Genomic DNA, 20,620 nt, shown 5'->3' with positions numbered 1-20,620 from the left:
CGACTGTTTACACCATATAACATTTTAAAGTAACTTTGCTATCTATAATCCGATGTTCCTCCTTATTTTGAAGAGTTGGGGGATGCATGCCATTTATATTCCAAAGACATATTTAAATGACAGGTAAAGTGACTAAACCATGTTTTAAGCATGTTCACTGAGAGATTTTCTTGATGCCTTTGGATATAAAAAGATGACTCCTCATTTTCTAACAATGAATGCTGTGAAATACAGACCTCTAATACCTTTCTCGTCTTGCATGAGCAAGTACTTCAAATCTTTGACAGGCAGCTTATTTCTTAAGTTAAAACTATTTTGCCATTGATGAGGTTTTTTGACACATCTAATTTTTGAGCTAAATAAAGTTCTTCAATGAAATCCGTGAAATTTTTACACAAAGAAAACTATAGCACTATTTGGATTTAAGGTCTTCAACTTTTTGTCTAGAAAACACAATAACTTTACTCAGCACCAGGAAGTGTCCAATATCTGATTAACAGTGTTATGGTTGATGTGATCTGGAGCAATGGCAAATGCTTTTTAAGTTTCCAACAAAACAGTGCAGTAGGGGCATATGAATATACATATGTATGTATAAAAATTTCTTAAAATATAAAAGAAACAAGATTGGAGGTGGGCTAAATATCCATATTTGTAAGAAAGCTATACCCAGCCTTGCTCTTCCCATCCAACGATGAAAAACTTTTCACTTGCTCTAACAAAGTCTGAATTTTGCCTGTATGACTTCTTACCAATGTCCTGTACCATCAGCTGGCCACAGTGTGGTTTGTTTTCTCGTGTATACCAATAATAATTGTCACTACTTCCTAAAAGTTAACTAGATAACCACAGAACAAGTTCCCATTACCAAAAGAATTAATGTCCATAGCATTAAATACAGTCTGTAAAATAGAATAGACTTCACTGAATGTTTTTACTTGTAAGATTTGGTTTTGTACTCAGTTGGAGACATGTAGGTAAGCTGTTTTTCATAAGAGAATGGAAGTCTGGTCACATTATCACGTTCTCTGGAGTTGCCAAAATAATAAAATGTTAAGTATAGGTAAGAGGAAAAAGATAAAAGTTGTCATGCTAATTAGATCTCTGATCTCTTTAGTACAGTAGCTTGGACTGGCAGTACTAAGGACAGATTTTTCCAATCTCTGATTTAAGAACTGTCAAACTTCAAGTAAATTTATTTGGTTAAATAGCATCATGGTTGTAGGGGAAATTTCTTCCAAAGCCCAAAGGACCGATGACCTTGTTCAGTCTGTGTGTACATGCTATTTACTTCAGCTTAATCTAAAGTTAATTATGACTCCTCTGAGTTGTCTGTTTATCTCCAGTTGTTCAGTCCGTATGAAGAGTTTGCTCTTATCTTCTCCTTGATCTGTATGTTGACACGTGATATGCTGTAGTAATGTTGAAGGTCAAGGAAGATTAATCTTTACAAGCTGTATCATACTGACACTTGCCTCAGTGATTATATTTGAAATAACCAAGGGCATGCATGTTGTTTTTGTTAATCTTAGCTGTAATCATAGAATTATAGAATGCATTGGAAGGGACCTTTCAAGATCATCTAGTCCAACCCCCAGTAATGACGTATACTGTTTGCAATTTATTTGTATATTGCAGATACAGCAAATGAAGTTATTCTTCCTTGGTTCTAGAGGAATAAATGTTGGGAAATGATTATATGGACACCCTTGCATTTTGCGTGTCTTCTAGCAAACATAGGAAAGACCACGATTGATTAGATCTGATGATTATTGAATAAAAGTTGTAATTGCAGTCATTATGAAATTACTGTGCCTCAGTAAAAAATACTGATTATGCCTATTGCTTTATTAGAGTTTATTTCTTCAGATTTTGACTTAATGACTTGTATAACTTTGTGTCAGCTTAAGTGATGCAGTGTAATGACTCCCACATTTCTCCTATAGATAGGGACCATTGTGTTTGCACCTTTGCTTGCATGGAAATGTATTATTGAACTCCCTCTTCTGAGTTCTCAGAAATGCATAAATACTTGCAAGTATATAAAGTTTTTAAGAAGTAGCGATGACCATAGTCTGTTTGAATGTCTTATTTTTCCTTGTTTTTCTTTTCATTTGCAGGACTGGCAGTTTCTCTTCAGTTGCTTCATGGAGACATAGAACAAATTAGGAGAGAGTATACATCCATGTTTACCCATGGAGTATCCATAACCAGGAAACTAGGTTTTTCCAATATTATCATGCCTGGTAAGTTAAAAAGAAAAAAACTCTTAATAAGCTGCAGAAGGAAGAACTAATGAGAAATTACTAAGTTTTCAGCCGCTTTCCAAATAAATACTGTATTCTTAAACTTTTCCAGAGACTTTTACGTTAATTTTTTTCTGATAGTTAGAAGAAAACTGTGTCCCAGTGGCCCCATTGCATTATACCTTGTACAGTTATTATGTCAATGTCAAAAGGCCATACAGCCATAGCAGCCTTTTTTTGAGACGTGGAAGCCCGCTTTACAGAAGTGAAGATGACTGAATGCAAGACTGCTGAGCTCTATGCAGCGAAAGAGATAACCAGCAGAACATTTTGTTCTTGGAAGGTGGTAGCTTTCTAAATAAGGATTCACAGAATTTCGCTGACACCGTACAGCTTCTGGTTTCACCAGGTTCGTGTCTCAAATACTGGAAATGAAGAGACTGGAAATTGATAATAATAGGGATGTAGAGACTTTATTTTGATTATATTGTATTGCAACATATACAAATACTTAAACAGATGCTAAGGAAGGTAGAAAGAATGTGTCAATATGAATGTGAAGAAGCAAATACAGGAAGAAGATCGCCGTAGTATCTGTAGTTCCATCCCTGAAATGAAATTTTTAAAAATGTATTGGGTTGCTGGAAATTATAAGGCTAATGTCTCTTTAAAGGAAAAGCATATTTGCAAGCAGACTAGTTTGGCACAATTATGATGTTGTGTTGTTGCTGAGAAATATTGCAAGGAGGAGCTCACATCAGTTTCAGCTGAGTACACACACAATGCCTTGACTCTCTCAAATGTAAATCATCCTCATGACTTGCAGATTTTTAATAGAGACTACCTTCTTATAAAGATCTGTCTTTGTATTCCTGTGTACCTAAATCAGAAGTAAACTAAGGTTCTGAGGCAAGAATAAATAAGCTTCAGTACTTCACTAAGCAAGGAGGTCTTAAATAGGCATTTAAAACTCAGTAATGAGACTCAACTTTAGCTATGGGCATGTATTTCTCTTGAACTTCTGCCTGACACTTGACAACTGAGAATTCACTCTTGTATTCTCACTGCCAATTAAACATCTGCCCTTCTACATCCTTGATCAGTACTCCTAATTACTTAAAACATGCACAGAACACAAGTTAATAAAACAGTTTTAGCGTGATTATGAAAAGACTCTGCTGCTGTCACTGCAATATTTAGAACAATAAAATAAAATGCGTGAGTCGGGTGCCTTTTAATTTAAAGATAAATTATATATGTATGTTTAATGGAAGCATTCAATTGAAATCTTATGGCTTATTAGCTAGGGTTTATTTGCTGTATTACTGCTGGATTTGTAATTTGAATCAAATGAGCACTGTAGATAGTATGGCTGAAAACAGTGGAAGCAGTTTTTCTGAGCACACTATAACTCCCATTAAGAAACCTCTCTCTGTTTATCTGTGATTTAGTGACCTTCTGCTCTGTGTTATCAAATTTTCTAGGCTCTATAAATAGCTCTCGTATCACCTCACTTTCCAGTTGTGAAATAATGTGATGTACCAAACTGCGAAAACCATGTTATAGCGGAATCAGCTGCTGGAGGAGTTTCTCAACTCAGTTTCAAAGAATTGTGCAGGCTCAGTTTATCCTTTTTTTTAGTTAAAAAAGAATAATATATGGGTTCTGGTGTGCTGCTTTCTCAGTCCAAATGTACGCATACCTCAGTTTAGAACAGGTACAACTTTTATTCTATGTTTACTGGCGTAGAGGAGTTTTCTGCTAAAGAGAAATAATCGTCTGACTCTTGCAATGACAAGTTCCAAGGGCTAACCAGAGCAGTGTGCCCTAGGCACTAAAATGCCCACAGGAACCTAGCCTTTGAAATGCTTTTTCCTTTTAAAGTTCCCCTTTCATTTTGTTTCTCTTCTAGTGTCTTTTTTCAGAGATAAATTGGAGAACTTCATCTTTTGCCACTGGAAATGGTCATTAATTAGACCTGATTTTATATTTTTATTGGAAGTAAGTATATTGCTGTGGCTAATTAGCACTTAGGTTAGGGTTCTGAACCAGACTCTCTTGAATTATTCAATAAGAAATACTTCATGCTGCTAAACTACAGTATCTCTTTTATAAATGCTGCATTTTAAGTCTCTCTCCTATTCTGGTGTATTTAAACTCTCTCTGACCTTCATTTATCATATCAATCCTTTTCTTTGGAGTTTTTGCCATTAAAAGTAACTTGGATCAGCGTACATGCCAAACCAGAATAATGTTGACAATAATAATGCATGTTTTTATAGAGCAATGCTTTTTATGTCACTGGAGCCTGACAGGGTGAAGCCAGAGAATGCTCTTTCAGGGACCTGTGGAATTTTTTAATGAAGATCTCCAAGTGTTTTAGGAAATGAAGTATGTGGGTAGAAAAAAGCATATATGATTCAAAAAGGCTGTGAAATAAGTAACTCGCTCTATTCTAGCTGACAGAAGAAGGATAGGCAGTGAAAGTATCATCTTGTGAGTCTAATCAACATGCATTTTCTAGGTTTAACCAGGATTTAAGGGCAGATTCTATGCAACCACTAGTAAATTCCTTTCCAGCATCCTAGTGTGGCAGTCTGCAGATGCACAAGCCAGTATTCTCAGAAAGCTTTGTACAGCGTCTAAGGACAACTGTGCTTACACTGTAAATTTCTGTGGTCATCATTTCCTGAAAGGACAGACAACCACATCATTACTTAGTATATAAAATTCAGCATTTAATATTTCTGAACATACTATACTCTTTGAGCAGTACTTTAAGTTAGATTAATGTACATAATAGGTGATGGAATGTGAAAGCCCATTTGTATTTTTCTATACATACTTTTACCAGCTTTTTTGCTGGTGTATGTTGTTCACTTTTATGGAATCTGTTTCCAAATTTGATTTACAGCATCTGTATCAGTGCATAACTTCAGTGCTGCACATGCTCATGTGTTCTAGCACATATGCACGTCCATATTCTTTCTCATCTTTGTGGAAGATATCTAATTTCATAAAGAACCCTGATGATTAGTGTGTGTTGTCTGGATTTTTTAGAATTGGAATAAACCCTAGCACAGCTGTTTGTCTAAATGAGGACTTACTGGAGGGGCCATAGCTCCATGCTAGGACTGCCAGTTGTAAACAGACTCTAAACTACCATGTGGTAAGCATCCATATAGTTGCACATCTTCCTTTCCTGTGCTTGTCAGACCAGAGCTGCATCTGCTTTACTTTATTTAAATTATACTGTTCTTAATAATGCTAAGTCTATTACTGGAGTAGTTGTCTTGACTACTTGGTACATTCAAAGCCAAAATCTATTCAGCGTGCTACAGTAGCACATCAAGTAATCTCACATGTTTCTGTAGAATCCTTTTTTCACTAAGCAATTCAGTTAGGTCCAGCCTTTGCTTCCTGGAATGTTGCCTACAAACTTACTCTATGCAGCTTTGTCTACAATACCAAAGATAATTCTGAGTTAAAGCAGCTATAGATGAGATTTTGAAACATTCTGTATCTCATAGAGGGCAGTAGTTCACCTCCAAATGTCTTAGTCCATAAAATGTGCTGCAATATATAAACAATTGACCTGTTGGCTGACATCTCAACAGATTTTCATAGATGGGTATCAATTAGCTATAGACACCCTTTTTCAGCTTATGGTCTGAACTGATGGCATTACCACTGCTGAGATCTGACCACCTCTTGCTCTGAGTTAAGATCAGAGTTTGTTTCTTCCTGTCCATCCAAATTGTTAAACTCTTATGATATTAGAAGAGGTTAAAGAATTGATGAGTCAGTACAGTGGTATTACACTGACCACTGTTTTCCTTGTACATAAGCTTAGAGGGTCTATAATGCTGATGTCTATAGTTGAGCTAGTCAGTCCTGACTGCAAAGTTCTTGGCTTGTAATCCCTCACTCTGAATTTTTTGGTCCTCTTCTAATCCTGTGATATAATTTTGCAAATAACATAGCTAAAGACTACATGAAGCTGCAGTATTAATTTCTGTAATGGAATTTCATACTTTCAGAATTATTTGTCAAACAATAAAAGTCACATTTTGTTTCTCAATGTTATGTCTTCTTTTTTTTTTAATAATTTCTGCTCATTTAGCGGATAGAATCAGCTGCCCAGGATGTTGCAGTGCTTTTAAGCTTCCAATATTAAACTTTCATGCTTAATTTAGGAAAAATAACTTTGGTATTTTACCATCACATCTGCATTGCTTTGCATTTGTCAACTTTGAACTTCGTTAGATGTTCTTTAGCTGTCCAGTTAAATCTCATCAGAATCCTTCTTTGAAAGCTACTGAATATACTCGTTACTCCTTCGTCTGGATTATTAAAAGGTCTTTTATTCTTTTCATGTGCAAGTACACGCTCTCCAATCTTTCTTACTTTCTATTTTCAGAAGCTTTTAAAATGAAACTAGAACTAGAATCTTTGTCTTTTTATACAAACGTTCTCACAAAATGCTATCCTTGTGATAACATGCATTTTTCAATGATGTGATTTTGACTAGAAGCGTATTCCTTCTTTCAAAGCTTAGAATAAGAGTCTGGAGAGCAAAAATGTAAAGGAAGCTATGGAATCTGTTCTCTTCATCATGGTAAGTGTCTGTATCTGTCAGTGAGCTTGGACTTAGTAAAGAGCTGTTGATTCTAGGGAAATATGTCTGACACACTTAAGCATTTTCTCCCACGAGCAGTGGTATGAATTTTTCCGTTCTTCTTTATCCTGTATGGAGGACAAACAGCTTAAATTTAACACCTGCCATTGTTTGCTGTTCTGATTTCCAAGAATCCAGAAATATGTATGTTTAATTACTGAAAGTAATATTGCCTGGATATATTAGTTACACAAAATCTGTGTAAGCAATATTGTGGAGTAAAGACACACTGAATTTTGACCTTTCACAAAACTGTAGTACTCTATGGGGAATATCCTCTGCTTTCCAAATCCTATTTTAATACTTTTTTAAACTTCAATTCTATCTATCAAAGGAATTATCATTTCTAGAAGTCACTGGACAAAACAAAGATACTAATACATGACTACATGCTTGGTTAGAGAAGTACAAGGAACTTCTACGTTACTTTCCTTCTCCTTCCCATCTCCTCTGTCTTATTCACTTGGTTCATTAGGAACTGAAGGAAAAATAGAGCAGAACTATGGAAAGGGAAGAAAAAACAGAATTTAATTGGACTTCCCTTGATTTAAAATCTCTGGAAGTGGAAAAGAGAGAAGGTGGTCTTCTGCAGCTCATAGTATTTGGAAGAGTAAGCTGGCTTTCTTTTGAGCGTAGAATAAGTAGCAGTGCGGCACGTGAAGTGTATACAAGGATAGTTATGGCTTGGAAGTCTTTCTTCAATAAACCAGGTAAGGAGCACTAGCAAACTAACAAGTGAATGCTTTAGGTCTGTAAAAATAAATGGTCTTTCAAAATTCTGTTGGAAATATTTTCTTTATCTTGTAGCTCTACAAAATCAACAGGTCAAAAGTTTTCTGTTAAAAAAGCTTTTAAGTCTTTTATTCCCCACTTGTTGAAAGTAACTTGTTTACAGCTCATTGTTAAAAGGAAGAGCAAAAAAAGAAGTCACAGTGCAATTGCGTCTTACGTGATAGATCTGTAGTCCGTTTGAAATCTGCTTGAGAATTGCTTGTAAAGAGCATTTTGTTTGCTCAATCAGCTATTTTCTGATGACTATTTCTTAGGGCTTGTTGAGAGTTTCTGTATTAAAGCTGAAAATGCAGCTAATGTTCTGTTGAAAAGGAGACAGTAGGGTAACTGAGAAAAGGAATCAGTTTATTCGTCTTTGCCTTTGATTTAAATGCCAAAGCTTACTTAGTCCAATAGTAAAAAGGCAGTAGTGTTACCAAAGTCACCAATGCTTCTGAAATTCCAATACATTCAGTTATTTCAATGTTTGCCTCATATAAACAAAATATCAGTGATAATATATAAACTAACTAGCAGTATATAATTAATAGAAATCACCTTATTTCTTTCTGTCCATCCGCTGTCATATACTTCAATGCAGGCACACACCCACCCCAAATAAGTTTTTGTCAGGTATCACCCAGAGGGTCCCAATCTCAGACCTTTCCTTTGTATGTATGTATTTAAGCACCGAGTGCAACATTTTCTCATTTATGAGTCATATGTGCATATGACTCATAAATAGTAATTACTGTGAGTCTATGCAAAAGCTTATTGCAAATAGCAAAGGGGTTTTTTGGCAAAATAATAGTGAAGTGAAGGTTTAGCTATATGGGGAGAAAACACTGAGCAGACAGCTGAGCGGTGGTTGTCACGGTCAGCAGTCCATGCCACTAAATCTGACACATTTACTGGCAGCTTCATCATGTCAATGAGATTTGCCCCGTTTCTTAAGTGTTGAATACATCGGCTTATAAGCAGCCAGACACTCTTTTGGTATCTTCTACATTGCAAAATAAAAAAGAAATTGTTTCAATAATGGGATTTCACTTCCTACGCTAATGAATTTTTTTGTGAAATGCAGTGTGCCTGTATCTTCCTGAGATGATCTCCTGAAGGATGCCCTTCTCTCAGAAAACACCCTTCTGTACTATGATTTTAACAAATGATGCCAGATTGCTTAACTTGAATCTTTTTAATTGATTCTTTTTTTAAAAAAAAATTAAATACAACTCTGACTCATGTGTAAGAAATCAGGAAGGGAAGGCAAGAGATGGGAATGGCTGAGTAAAGACTTGCTGATCAAACTAAAGGGCAAGAAGGAAACACAGGCAGTGGAAGCAGGGACAGGAGCCTAGGGGTGTTGTCTAGTTGTGTAGGGATGTGGTCAGGAAGGCCAAGGTGCAGCTGGAGCTGAACTCGGCAAGGGACACAAAGAATAATGATAAGGGCTTCTACAGGTATGTCAGCCAGAAAAGTAAGATCAAAGAAAGCATACCTCCACCCAATGAGCAAGACTGGCAAACTGGTAACAACAGACAAGGAGAAGGCTGAGATACTCAACTTTTTTGCCTCAGTCTTCACTGGTGTTCTCTCTTCTCACATCTCTCAAGTGGATGAACAGCAAGGCAAGGACTGGGGGAGAAAAGTCCCTCCCACTCTAAGAGAAGATCAGGTTTGAGACCAGCTGAGGAACCTGAACATACAGAAGTATGTGCGACCCAACAAGATGCATCCCAGACTTCTGAGGGAATTGGCTGATGTATTTGCCAAGCCACTCTCCATGGTATATGAAAAGTCATGGCAGTCAGGTGAAGTCCCTGGTGACGGGAAAAAGGGAAACACTGCACCCATTTTTAAAATGGGTAGAAAGTAGGACCTTGGGAACTACCAACCTGTCAGCCTCAACTCTGTGCCTGAGAATATCATGGAACAGATCCTCCTAGAAGCTATGCTAAAGCACGTGGAGGACAGGGAGGTGATTTGAGACAGCGAGCATGGCTTCACCAAGGGCAAGTCCTGCCTGACCAACCTTGTGGCCTTCTATGATAGAGTGACTACATCAGTGGACAAGGAAGAGCTACAGATGTCATCTATCTGGATTTCTGTAAGGCCTTTGGCACTTCCCCCCACAGCATCCTTCTCTGTAAACTGGAGAGGTATTTTTGATGGGTGGACTGTTCAGTGGATATGTAATTGGTTGATTGTTTCATCCAGAGAGTCGTGGTCAACAGCTCAGTGTCAATGGCCGGAGAGAGATCAGTGGTGAGTGGTGTCCCATAGGGGTCTGTATTGTTCAATATCTTCATCAGTGCCATGGACAGTGGGATTGAGTGTAACCTCAGCAAGTTTGCAGATGACACTAAGCTGAGTGGTGTGGTTGACATGCATGAGGGACAGAATGCTGTCCAGAGGGTCCTCAACAAGCTCAAGAAGTGGGCCCTTGTGAACATCATGAGGTTCAACAAGGACAAGTACAGGGTTCTGCCTGTGGATCGGGGCAACCCTGGGCATCAATATAGGCTTGGGGATGAAGGGATTGAGAGCAGCCCTGCGGACAAGGACTTGGGGGTCTTGGTGGATGAAAAGCTGGACTTGAGCCAAGTGGCCAGCAGGTCGAGGGAGGTGATTCTGCTCCTCTACTCCACTCTGGTGAGACCCCACCTGGCATACTGCATCCAGCTCTGAGTCCCCCAACTTGAGAAAGACATGGACCTGTTGGAGCGGGTCCAGAGGAGGCTCACAAAAATGATCGGAGGGCTGGAGCAGCTCTACAATAAGGAAAGGGCTGAGAAAGTTGGAATTGTTCAGCCTGGAGAAGAGAAGGCTCTGGGGAGACCTTACTGTGGCCTTTCAATACTTAAAGGGAGCTTATAAGAAAGATGGGGACAGACTTTTTAGTAGGACCTGTTGCGACAGAGCAAGGGGTAATGGCTTTAAACTAAAAGAGGGTGGATTCAGACTAGATAGAAGGAAGAAATTTTTTACAATGAGGGTGGTGAAGCACTGGCACAGGTTGCCCAGAGAGGTGGTAGATGCCTCATCCCTGGAAGCATTCGAGGTCAGGTTGGTTGGGACTCTGAGCGACCTGATCTAGTCGAAGATGTCCCTGTTCATTGCAGGGGGGTTGGACAAGATGACCAACCCAAACCATTCTATGATTCTATCAAATCATCAAAGTTCAACTGCCAGAAAGGCATTATCAAGAAGTTAGTATTGCTTTAGTTTTCCAGGACTTAATCTTTTCCTCCTCCCCACCCTGCAATGTGAATATATTAATAAACACATACATTTTGGTGGTTAAGGTATTTACAACCTCCAGGTTGTGGCTGCTGCAAGTATGATCAGTTTGTGGTGTAACTTGTTGAAATTGGGCTACATGCTGGTGATCAGTATTGCATCACCCAGACATGGGGCCACCTACTTTCAAACTGAGCTCTTGTGTCTTGTTCCCTGTGTTTCTGTAAACTGCTTGTTCTTATCATAACTTTAGCTGTGCCAGTTCCAAGTTTGCTGGGCTAAAAAGGGAGTGGAAGATTTCCTGCCCTTTTCTTTTATCTTCCAGTTTTGCTTGCTATTGTTATATATAAGCATGGATAGTAACAGCATAGAACATCCTAGCTGCCAAAAGGCAGAGCATCGATTGACTCAAAGGGCAGGAGGCAAGATGGACTTACGGGTTCCTAGCCTCAAGTTAAAATCACCTTGTATGTGGTTTTTTTGAGATCCTCCCACTGTGACAGTAGCTACACAGCTTTTGTCCCACTCTACAAAGTATTCTAAGGAGCTTTTCTCAATAACATTTTGCATCCACAAGATTTACATCCTGGACAATATCATTTTGTCTGTGCCACATCCAGAGATTTTCAGTCTCTACAACTGGTATTGTTTTAAGAGTTGTTCAAGTCATGTTTAAGGTATAAAACAAAGCAAATCATTAGCTTGTATTTTACAGACGTGTAAATGAACAGGAAGTTTCTCTAAACAAAATATGTTTTCTGCCCCTTTTCAATTCATGGCTCTAAAGGACCTATAATTCTGAGAAAAGCTTTCAAAAAAGCAGTTTCTAACAAAAGCTCCTAGGGAGTTCTGTGTAATTATTTTTAAATTAGTGGCTGCTGTCAGGACAGTTGAAATTTGCACACTGAAAGCTATAACTATCAGAGATGCTGTCTTATTCAAATACAATCACACTGTGTTTTGTTACAGTACTAAAGAATCAAACTGGAATTTATTTCACTAGAAGGCTTATAGCTGGCAAACTAAACTCTCTTTTGTTTCTGACAAAGAGAGCTACCTTTGATCCTTGACATTTATCTTCAGCTTGAAAACCTTGTTCAATATTAATATACTGCAAGAAATTCTACAGTTCTAAATGTGGTTGAAATATGAGAAAAGTCTTGTTATAATATTTTTTTGCAGTTGTAACTCATTGCTTCCTCAGTGTAAGTTTAAAAACAGTTTTGTGATGAAGGATCACTACTTTGACACTTAGGTACAAGCGTTTCTAGAAAAATAAAAGAACAAACAGTACATTCACACAAATGTTCTCCCTGATCTGACCTTCTCCTCATTAGTGATTACCTGTGTTGCTCCTGTCATCTGAGGTTCAGTGGGAGCATTCAAACCAGTCTGAGCTGTGGGCAGCTTTCACATAGGTCCCATAGCTGGGGGTGCGCACTGTGAGCAGCAGCAAACCAGTCCTTGTACGCAGGTCCTGAATAGTGATGATGCAGCCTCCTGTCTATAAAGGAAAGGCAGCCCGCTGAGCCATCCCATAATAAAACTGCGCGGTGGAGATAATGGGACCCCTGAGCATGCATTGTCATCTCCAACCTGAAAATTACCCCTGGCTCTTTTCTTTTTACTGGTTACTTAAAATCTGTGGTTTATAGTTGCCAGGTTCAGGAAGGCTGACCTCCATTAGCTAAGCGTGTCCTCCAGCAGTCTGTCTTGTGTTTGTTTTGCAACTTTAATTGGCCTTTCTTCCTGCTCCTTGTAATTGCCTCTTTCGTGTAATTGATGCTGATCAGGTCTGTGTTCTCTGCTCCCATTCAGCCCTTGGACACTTCATTGGTAGATTGAAGTCATGAAGCTTCTTCCGTTTATTCTTAGGTCAGAAACCCTGAGCTGTAATGTGCCTGGTTAGCACCTACATTTGGGGCAAGAAATGTTTGGAGTTTTTCGTCTTTCAGCCTGTAAATATTGCTTTCAAGATATTTTTGCCAGGTCAAAGTTGAAATGTATTGGCAGGAACATATGAAGAGGCAGGTACTGCCAATGATGTGCTGTACACATTTTGATTTAGCAACCTAGACATTTCAATTCAGCACTTTTCACATACAATTAAATTCACTTACTATAGTAAATGTCCCTGCAAAATATGCAGTTAACACTTGTGCTGCATGGGAAAGTTAAGGCTGTATAATCATCCACATCACTGCAGCTTTACCTTTTTTTGTTAAATTTTATGGAACTTCAATTCCCATATAGCTCTAGCCCTGAGTTCATAGTAGAAGCTCTTGTAGGAGTGCTTCAGTCTGTAGCTTTTAATATTTAAAAAAATATTTAATATTTAAAAATCTGGTCAGTGACATGGACAGTGGGATTGAGTGCACCGTCAGCAAGTTTGCTGATGACACCAAGCTGTGTGGTGCAGTTGACACGCTGGAGGGAAGGGATGGCAGCCAGAGGGACCTTGACAGTTCTGAGAGGTGGGCCCATGTAAACCTCATGAAGTTCAACAAGGCCAAGGCCTGCATGTGGTTTGGGGCAATCCCAAGCATGAATACAGGCTGGGCAGAGAATGGATTGAGAGCAGCCCTGAGGAGAAGGACTTGGGGGTGTGGGTTGACGAGAAGCTTAACATGAGTCTGCACTGCGTGCTTGCAGCCCAGGAAGTCAACCATATTCTGGACTGCATCAAAAGCAGCATGGCCAGCAGGTCAAGGGAGGTGATTTTGCCCCTGTACTCTCCTCTTGTGAGACCCCACCTGGAGTACTGTGTCCAGCTCTGGGACCCCCAACATAAGAAGGACATGGACCTGTTAGAGCGGGTCCAGAGGAGGGCCACGAAGATGATCAGAGGGCTGGAGCACCTATCCTATGAAGACAGGCTGAGAGAGTTGGGGTTGTTCAGCCTGGAGAGGAGAAGGCTCCAGGGAAACCTTATAGTGGCCTTCCAGTACCTAAAGGGGGCCTACAGGTAAGATATGGAGAGGCTCTTTATCAGAGATTGTAGTGATAGGATGAAGGGTAATGATTTTAAACTGAAAGAGGGCAGGTTTAAATCAGATTCTTTACTGTGAGTGTGGTGAGACACTGGCACAGGTTGCCCAGGGAAGTTGTGGAGGTCCCATCTCTGGAAGTGTTCAAGGCCAGGCTGGATGGGGCTCCGAGTAACCTGGTGTAGTGGGAGGTGTCCCTGCCCGTGGCAGGGGGGGTGCAACTAGATGATCTTCAAGGTCCCTTCCAACCCAAACCATTCTATGATTAGCCAAATAGATGAAATAATAGGGTGCTAACTAAGTAGTGCCAAAGTGCTGGGGTTAATGGTCACTTCTGTAATTAGGACAGAATATATTGATACACTTTTTAACACATTGCATTATTGTCTGAAGTAAGATCAACAGCTTTCCTAGATACACTTTTTGATCCTCACAGTTCTTCCATTTTTCCAAGAGATGGCTTATTACTTCCTACACTCATGGAGACCAACTTCAACCTTTTTTTTTTTTTTTTTCTGCTTTGGTGTTTGCCATCTCATACCCAATGTGCAACAACATTCCACCTTCCCTATGGTTGGTTGTACCATGTTAACCTCATTTTTTTATTGGGATAGTGGCTAGAAAGTAGCTGTGTGAAGATAGGCAGCTTTTTAAGCAGTGGTCAGTGCAGAACAGTGTCAGACAACACAGAAATGCAACACATGTTTTCTTTAATTTGCTTTTCTCCAGCTTCTGTTGACTCAGCCCACATGTCTAGAAGTGCACTTCACATCTAAGGAGACCTAGGTGATTTAGCTTCACAAAACATGTTTAGTTATCTTAGTGTGTGTGGTTTACCATTCTATAGTCTTTTTTTTTACCTAGAAAACTATATGTCAGTCCTTGACTTGTAAAGGTGTTTGATCCTATGATGGTTAACAGTGACTAACAGGATGTTGGCATCCACATGTTCATTGCACAGTCCAGAAGCTCTGGTGAATGCAGAAAGCTTAAAGAAACTGTTACAACAGGAGTCAGGGGATGGAGATGCTCCATAAGATAGGAGAAAAATGAGCTGCCCTTTATTTTGAAAGAAATGCTTTCAAGTGGTGTAGATCTTTCATACCACACAACTTCATTTTAGGTAGAGGTAGCTTTGTCACCTTGAGGTTGAGCATAATTTTTTGTAGTGTTTTCAGTTGCTTATTCCTGTACCAAACTTCATGCAGGAAATAACTTGGATGTTTCCACCGAATCACACTTAAAGAAGAGAACTTGTATTTCTCAATATGGATATAAGCTGGAATAAGTCTGTTGCTTTTTTTTCATCATGTTTAAAGTCTTATCATATCTGGTTGACATTCAATCCTATAGGCATGTTTTCAACCAGTAATTCAAATCTGTTGTATAGTACTATCTAAGATGTGCCTCTCTTGTTTTTGCACAAATTCCTGGAATTTGGTGAAGTATAAGACTGTGTAAAAATCTCAGTACACATACACCTAGGAGAGATTTATTTGAGTCATTCAGATACTTTAGCTGAGATACCATTTGTACTCACCAAAGTCTACCTCAGAACTCAGATATTCAGCACGACTTTCCCTTTCAGTGCAACTTGTGGCTGCAACTGCCTCTCTAAGTGAAAACAAGATAATTTAATCTGTCAGAATTATCTGTCTGGTACACTGGTTAAGGCAAAGATCCCATAGAAAAGTGATGCATATTCTTGTAATCAATAGTGTAATCGCAATTGCCATAAATTAAAAAGATCAGTTAAAAGAATGTAGACAAATTCAATACTTTGTTGATGTTTGAATACTTTATAGAGGAAGTTGGAACTGTTTTTACTGCAAGAAGGGCCACAAATGAATGTCCTAACTTAGTTTTACACAGACGATCTCAGTTTTTGGAGAGAGAATTTCCGTTAAGGAAGATTGAAGCAATGGCATTTCTACATTGAGGGAGTAAACGTGATTAAGATCTCTTCAGAGCAGTACATTGAGAGTGAAATAATTTTAAAATTTGGGTCCAAGTATATTTTTCTAAGTGTTTTTTATTATTTTCTTTCCTTTTTCCTTTCCAGAGTGAAGTTTCCTTTCCAAATCGATTTTCTTTTTTACAGTCAGCTATTTTCTGATAAGGCTTTGTGCTTGATTTTTACAACCCCATTGACTTTTTGATCTTACAAGCTTTTACTTGTAATATGTTCATACAAATATTGTGCTAACAATTTGTCAGGAACATGTCTTTATGTTCTTAATGTTCCAGTAGAGTTATCTGAACTGTGCAAGTTCAATATAGTTGGTTTTCTTCCGTTTTGGTTGCAAGTAATGATATTTTTTAAACCAAAATGAAATACGTGTGATTAGAAATCCAGACACAAGGCCAAATTTAAACCAAGCCCTACATTTTTCTAAAGATTATAAAAAGTTGGATATGTCATGTCCTTTGAGAAATGCTTTCTTTTAGAAATGCTTTCTTATTTTTACATAGAAGCATAGAATGGTTTGGGTTGAAAGGTACCTTTAAATATAAACTTTAAAGATCATGATCATCGTCCCTGCCCTGCCATCTTTAGGGACAGGGACATCTTTAACTAGATCAGATTGCTCAAAGCCACGTCCAACCTGGCCTTGAACACTTCCAGTGATAGGGCATCCACAACTTCTCTGGGCAACCTCTTCCACAGTCATTTTCATTTAAATCCTGTACAGTTTATTTAAAAAGGAAAAAATATGGTTTTCACTGAGTTTCATCTGGGCTAGGTAGTGAAATTTGCCGTGGAAATGGTTGTTTGGTTATGTTTCTGTGAAGACCCCCTGGAAAATTGCAGTAATTCCTTGCTGATAAATAAAAATAATGATTGAATGTAGCACAAATGCATGTAGAATTCAAGTTAATCTTTAAAGAGCAAATGCTGCAACTACAAGTTGCATGCTAAAATCAGTTATATAACAAAGCTTCTCATTTTGATTATTGTGTTGTCATTTGTTCTGAATGTAAGACTCTTGAAAGTGACCGACTGCCAGCACTAACTAGAACCGATCCTAGTATAAGCGTATGCTAAGCAAGGACTCAACATATGGCATGCTTTTTAGTAACCATACTGTACTAGCTTCTAAAACTTTCATCATAAAATATTACTGCAATGTGAAAACAATCAGAATCTAGTAATTTTTAAGGGTAGCTTTGTGACCTGAATAACCATACGAACAGCTTTACTGATTCAGATCAAGGGCCCATCTAGCCGAATGTTGTAAACAGACACCTAAGGAAGAGTAAGAACTGAGCATGCATATATGCATGTATGGTAATTACATCCCTGATGCTCTCTCAGCCTCCAGCTATTTTCAGCTCAAGGGATTTCCTGAGCTGCTTGTGATCGTCTGTTCCATATCCTTTAGTGGATCTTCCTTCCACAACTTCTCTATTCTTTCCTTGAGCCCTTATACGTTTCTCATGTTCACAGCATCCTTCGGAAAGGTTTTTGGGGTTTGTTTCATTTTTGTTTTGGGATTGTTTTTGTGGATTTTGTTGTTTGGTGGGTTTTTTTTACAAATCTTGCTGTCCATTACCGGCATAACCACCACCTTTTGCTTATTTTGAACCTGGTTTCCACCAGGAATGAGAGATTGATTCAATGATTGCACACGCTTATTCAGCTCTTTCATCCTTGACTTCATGCAAAACTCTTAAGTGAATACCATCTGGTCCTGGTATTTGTTTCTGTTCATTCTGTATAGCTGCACTTTAGCTTCTCTCCATAGTTGTTGCAGAAGATAATTGATAATAAGGTAATACAATAGCAGATTTTTCCCCTTTTTTTGTTTTATGGGCATGATTCTTGAGGCCTTGATAATATAGCAGTTTCCTCTTTTGCCTTTTGTTTTCTTCCATTTGTTTTGGTTTAGATTGTGCTTTGGAGGAATCATTTAATTATTTTTCATACAGTGATGTAATAATGTTATAAAAATATTAGAAGACTGTAGCAAGATCATTGTTTCTGGTATTTAAAAATCACTGGAGAGCTGCATGCAGTAAAATTAATGCAAGAAATGTGAACTGAGAGTACCCTGGAAAGTTCAAGTGGGTCAGATTCTGCTTGCACATTAAAATGAAGCTGAAATTGAAGATGCACTGATTATTTATCAGTTACATATCTTTTAATTAGTTTTACCCACAGTACAGATAACAATCTCATGTTTGACTTCCAAGTGGTACACCTATAAATACAGAAAACTGTCATACTTGATTTCTTTTCACCTGTGCTCAGTGAAAATCTGCTTCATTAAGAGGATATTCCCATTATGCTAAACTTGCATTTCACTAGATGAAAGCATATAATCTCAATTTCTTTTCCTACCTAGAAATTAGAATTTTAGATGTTCCTCATAATGATGCTGTTCTTCCTTCATTTTTCTAGTGTTTCACAAAGAAAGTCCGATTGCTTCCAAGTATTTCTAGTAATATTTGTACACACCTAGATTAGTTTACAGTTTTTAGAAAATGATGTGGCATCTTCAAACAGGACAAGGATCTTCCCTGTCATGCCACTCCAGTCACCACCGGTACTGCTTCTCCCACCACCCCTCCTTCCCAACTGCCAAAGAATCTTTCTTCTTTTCGTCAATGATAAATTTTGGAGTTTGTATCAATTGAAACTAAAATAAAATTATCATTGATGTCATCCAGAAGATCTGGTTACCATCTGACAGAATATTTAGCATTTTAATGTACAAACGTGCAAAGAATTTGAATTTAAACTTGCTACCAGTATTTAATAACTCGTAGATACTGTGTAACACAGGTAGTGCCTGTATTAGATTTGTAGTTTGAATGTGTTGATGAAGATGTTAATTTCTCAGAAGCCTTTTTGACAAGCAAAAATAAGCTAACTAACTAAGCTTTTTGCTAGAAAACTTCAGAACACCCTTTCAATGTAAAATACGTTGAGATCTTTTAGATCAGAAGAACAGATTTGAATGCTAGCAATCTGGGAAGCCTGCCCTTCTAATGGAAAGAACACCAACCTCTTGGGTTTTGCTTCTTCAAAGTAATACACTTTCTTTTGAGATTAAGTGAAAAAAAGTTGTAATCAGTTCCTCAAGGAGACATTAAACAGAGAAATGTAAAGATTACAAATGACAAAATAACCACCTATTAATATTGCCTGAGATTAAAAGAGGAATTAAATGAGGTGAAGCTAGACACCAGCTTCAGTCTAGCTGGAGATGCCACTGTAAAGACCAAAAAGAGCTAACAGCTAAGTAAAAGCCCCTAGAATTGGTTCAGTATGGCAGATAATCTCTTGGGCTTTTAGAAAGAGGAAGCTTTTTGGGTTTTATTGGTTTATGAAAACAATTGTTATTATTTAAAATCCAAAACTACGGATAAATTGGGGTGTGATACTATCCTTTGTTTGGAAGAGAAGGTAAAAGTCTACTAAAGTACTAAAAGCAAAAAGTAAGCAAGTTGAACTGACTTTTGCACACTTTGTGTTTGGTTTGTTTTTTTTAATAGGTGAAATGAGGAATGATTTATATATCACTGTAGAAAGAGGAGAATTTGAGAAAGGAGGGAAAAGTGTGGCCAGGAATGTGGAAGTGACAATGCACGTCGTGGACAGCAGTGGTCAAATTTTAAAGGTATCTTTGTTGTATGTTTTTCCTTGCTGTAGTGAATTTTGATACACTTTTTCAAATGTAAGTCATCTGTGGCATTATTTGAAAAGTACAAAATTGCTTTGGAAAGGTTTATCTTTTGCTGTCTTTAGATATTCAGAGTTGTTGTGGTTTAGGCCAAATCGGCTACTGGGGACCTGGGGGATCCCAGATAGGACTGACAGATGGTCCCCTCTATCCCTCTTCAAAGAGAGAGGCAGAGGAGGGAAAAAGACACTTATGAGTTTAGAAGGAACTAAATTACTTTAATGAAATATTAATAATAAAATAAAAAGAAATAATGAAATATATACAAAACTGTATCAAGCTCCTGAGATGTCAGTCACGACACCGGCTGGCACTGGGGCAGTCCCAGGCTGGACTCAGTGATGGACAGGAACTGGATTCTGGATCTGCATTCAGGATCGGGATCAAAGGCAGACGAACAGACAGAGTCCTCCTCAGACATCGGCCATTGAAGAAAAAGAGCTGACCCTTCGATCCCTCAGCTTTTATACTGAGCATGAGGCAGATGGGATGGAATACCCTGTTGGTCAGTTTTGGGTCACCTGTCCTGTCCGCTCCTCCCCGCAGGTGGGACCCCACTGCACTTTTCCGCTTCTGACCCTCCAACGGGGCAAATAACAAAGTTGGTTGGCTTTGGCTGTTAGAGCAATAAGTATAAGCAAGGTCCTCTCTGCATACCATGGCTGGGCATCAGCTATAGACATTGGTCTTATCACTCTGAGAGAGCAAACACTGTCTGCACAATATGCTGTTAATTTCAGTAGTTAGAAGAGGCCTAGCTGAGAAGCAAAGTTACTGAAAAAAAATGGTCCTGTTTTACCTCAAACCAGGACAAAAGTATTTCTACTTTGCTTAAAACCTTCATAAAATGAATGTTTGTTTTATTTCTGTGATCAATTATGTGATTCAGATAAACACATCTACGTGCCAACTAAATAACTAATGATTCCATTAAGATGCTGGAAAATGTTGAAGCAAGATCAAGTTTTGGAGAATTTTTTTATTTCATAATATTTCTTCTTAGTTGGTATG

The 20,620-nt window shown here is 38.3% G+C and overlaps 1 protein-coding gene across 1 annotated transcript in view; it reads left to right on the top strand.

Moving 5' to 3' along the window:
- DOCK4 (dedicator of cytokinesis 4) overlaps positions 1–20,620 on the top strand; it is a 168,032-nt gene that overhangs the window by 54,110 nt on the left and 93,302 nt on the right. The window contains exons 15-16 of the mRNA XM_009880888.1: positions 2,121–2,246; positions 19,422–19,546. Coding sequence (XP_009879190.1) covers positions 2,121–2,246; positions 19,422–19,546 — 251 coding nt within the window. The remainder of the gene's footprint in view (positions 1–2,120; positions 2,247–19,421; positions 19,547–20,620) is intronic.

The sequence above is a fragment of the Charadrius vociferus genome, unplaced genomic scaffold (genome assembly GCF_000708025.1).
Source record: "Charadrius vociferus isolate BGI_N301 unplaced genomic scaffold, ASM70802v2 scaffold52, whole genome shotgun sequence".
NCBI classification, from domain to species: Eukaryota; Metazoa; Chordata; class Aves; order Charadriiformes; family Charadriidae; genus Charadrius; species Charadrius vociferus.
The sequence above is the reverse complement of the archived record's forward strand: the minus strand, read 5'-3'. Positions and strand labels throughout refer to the sequence as shown.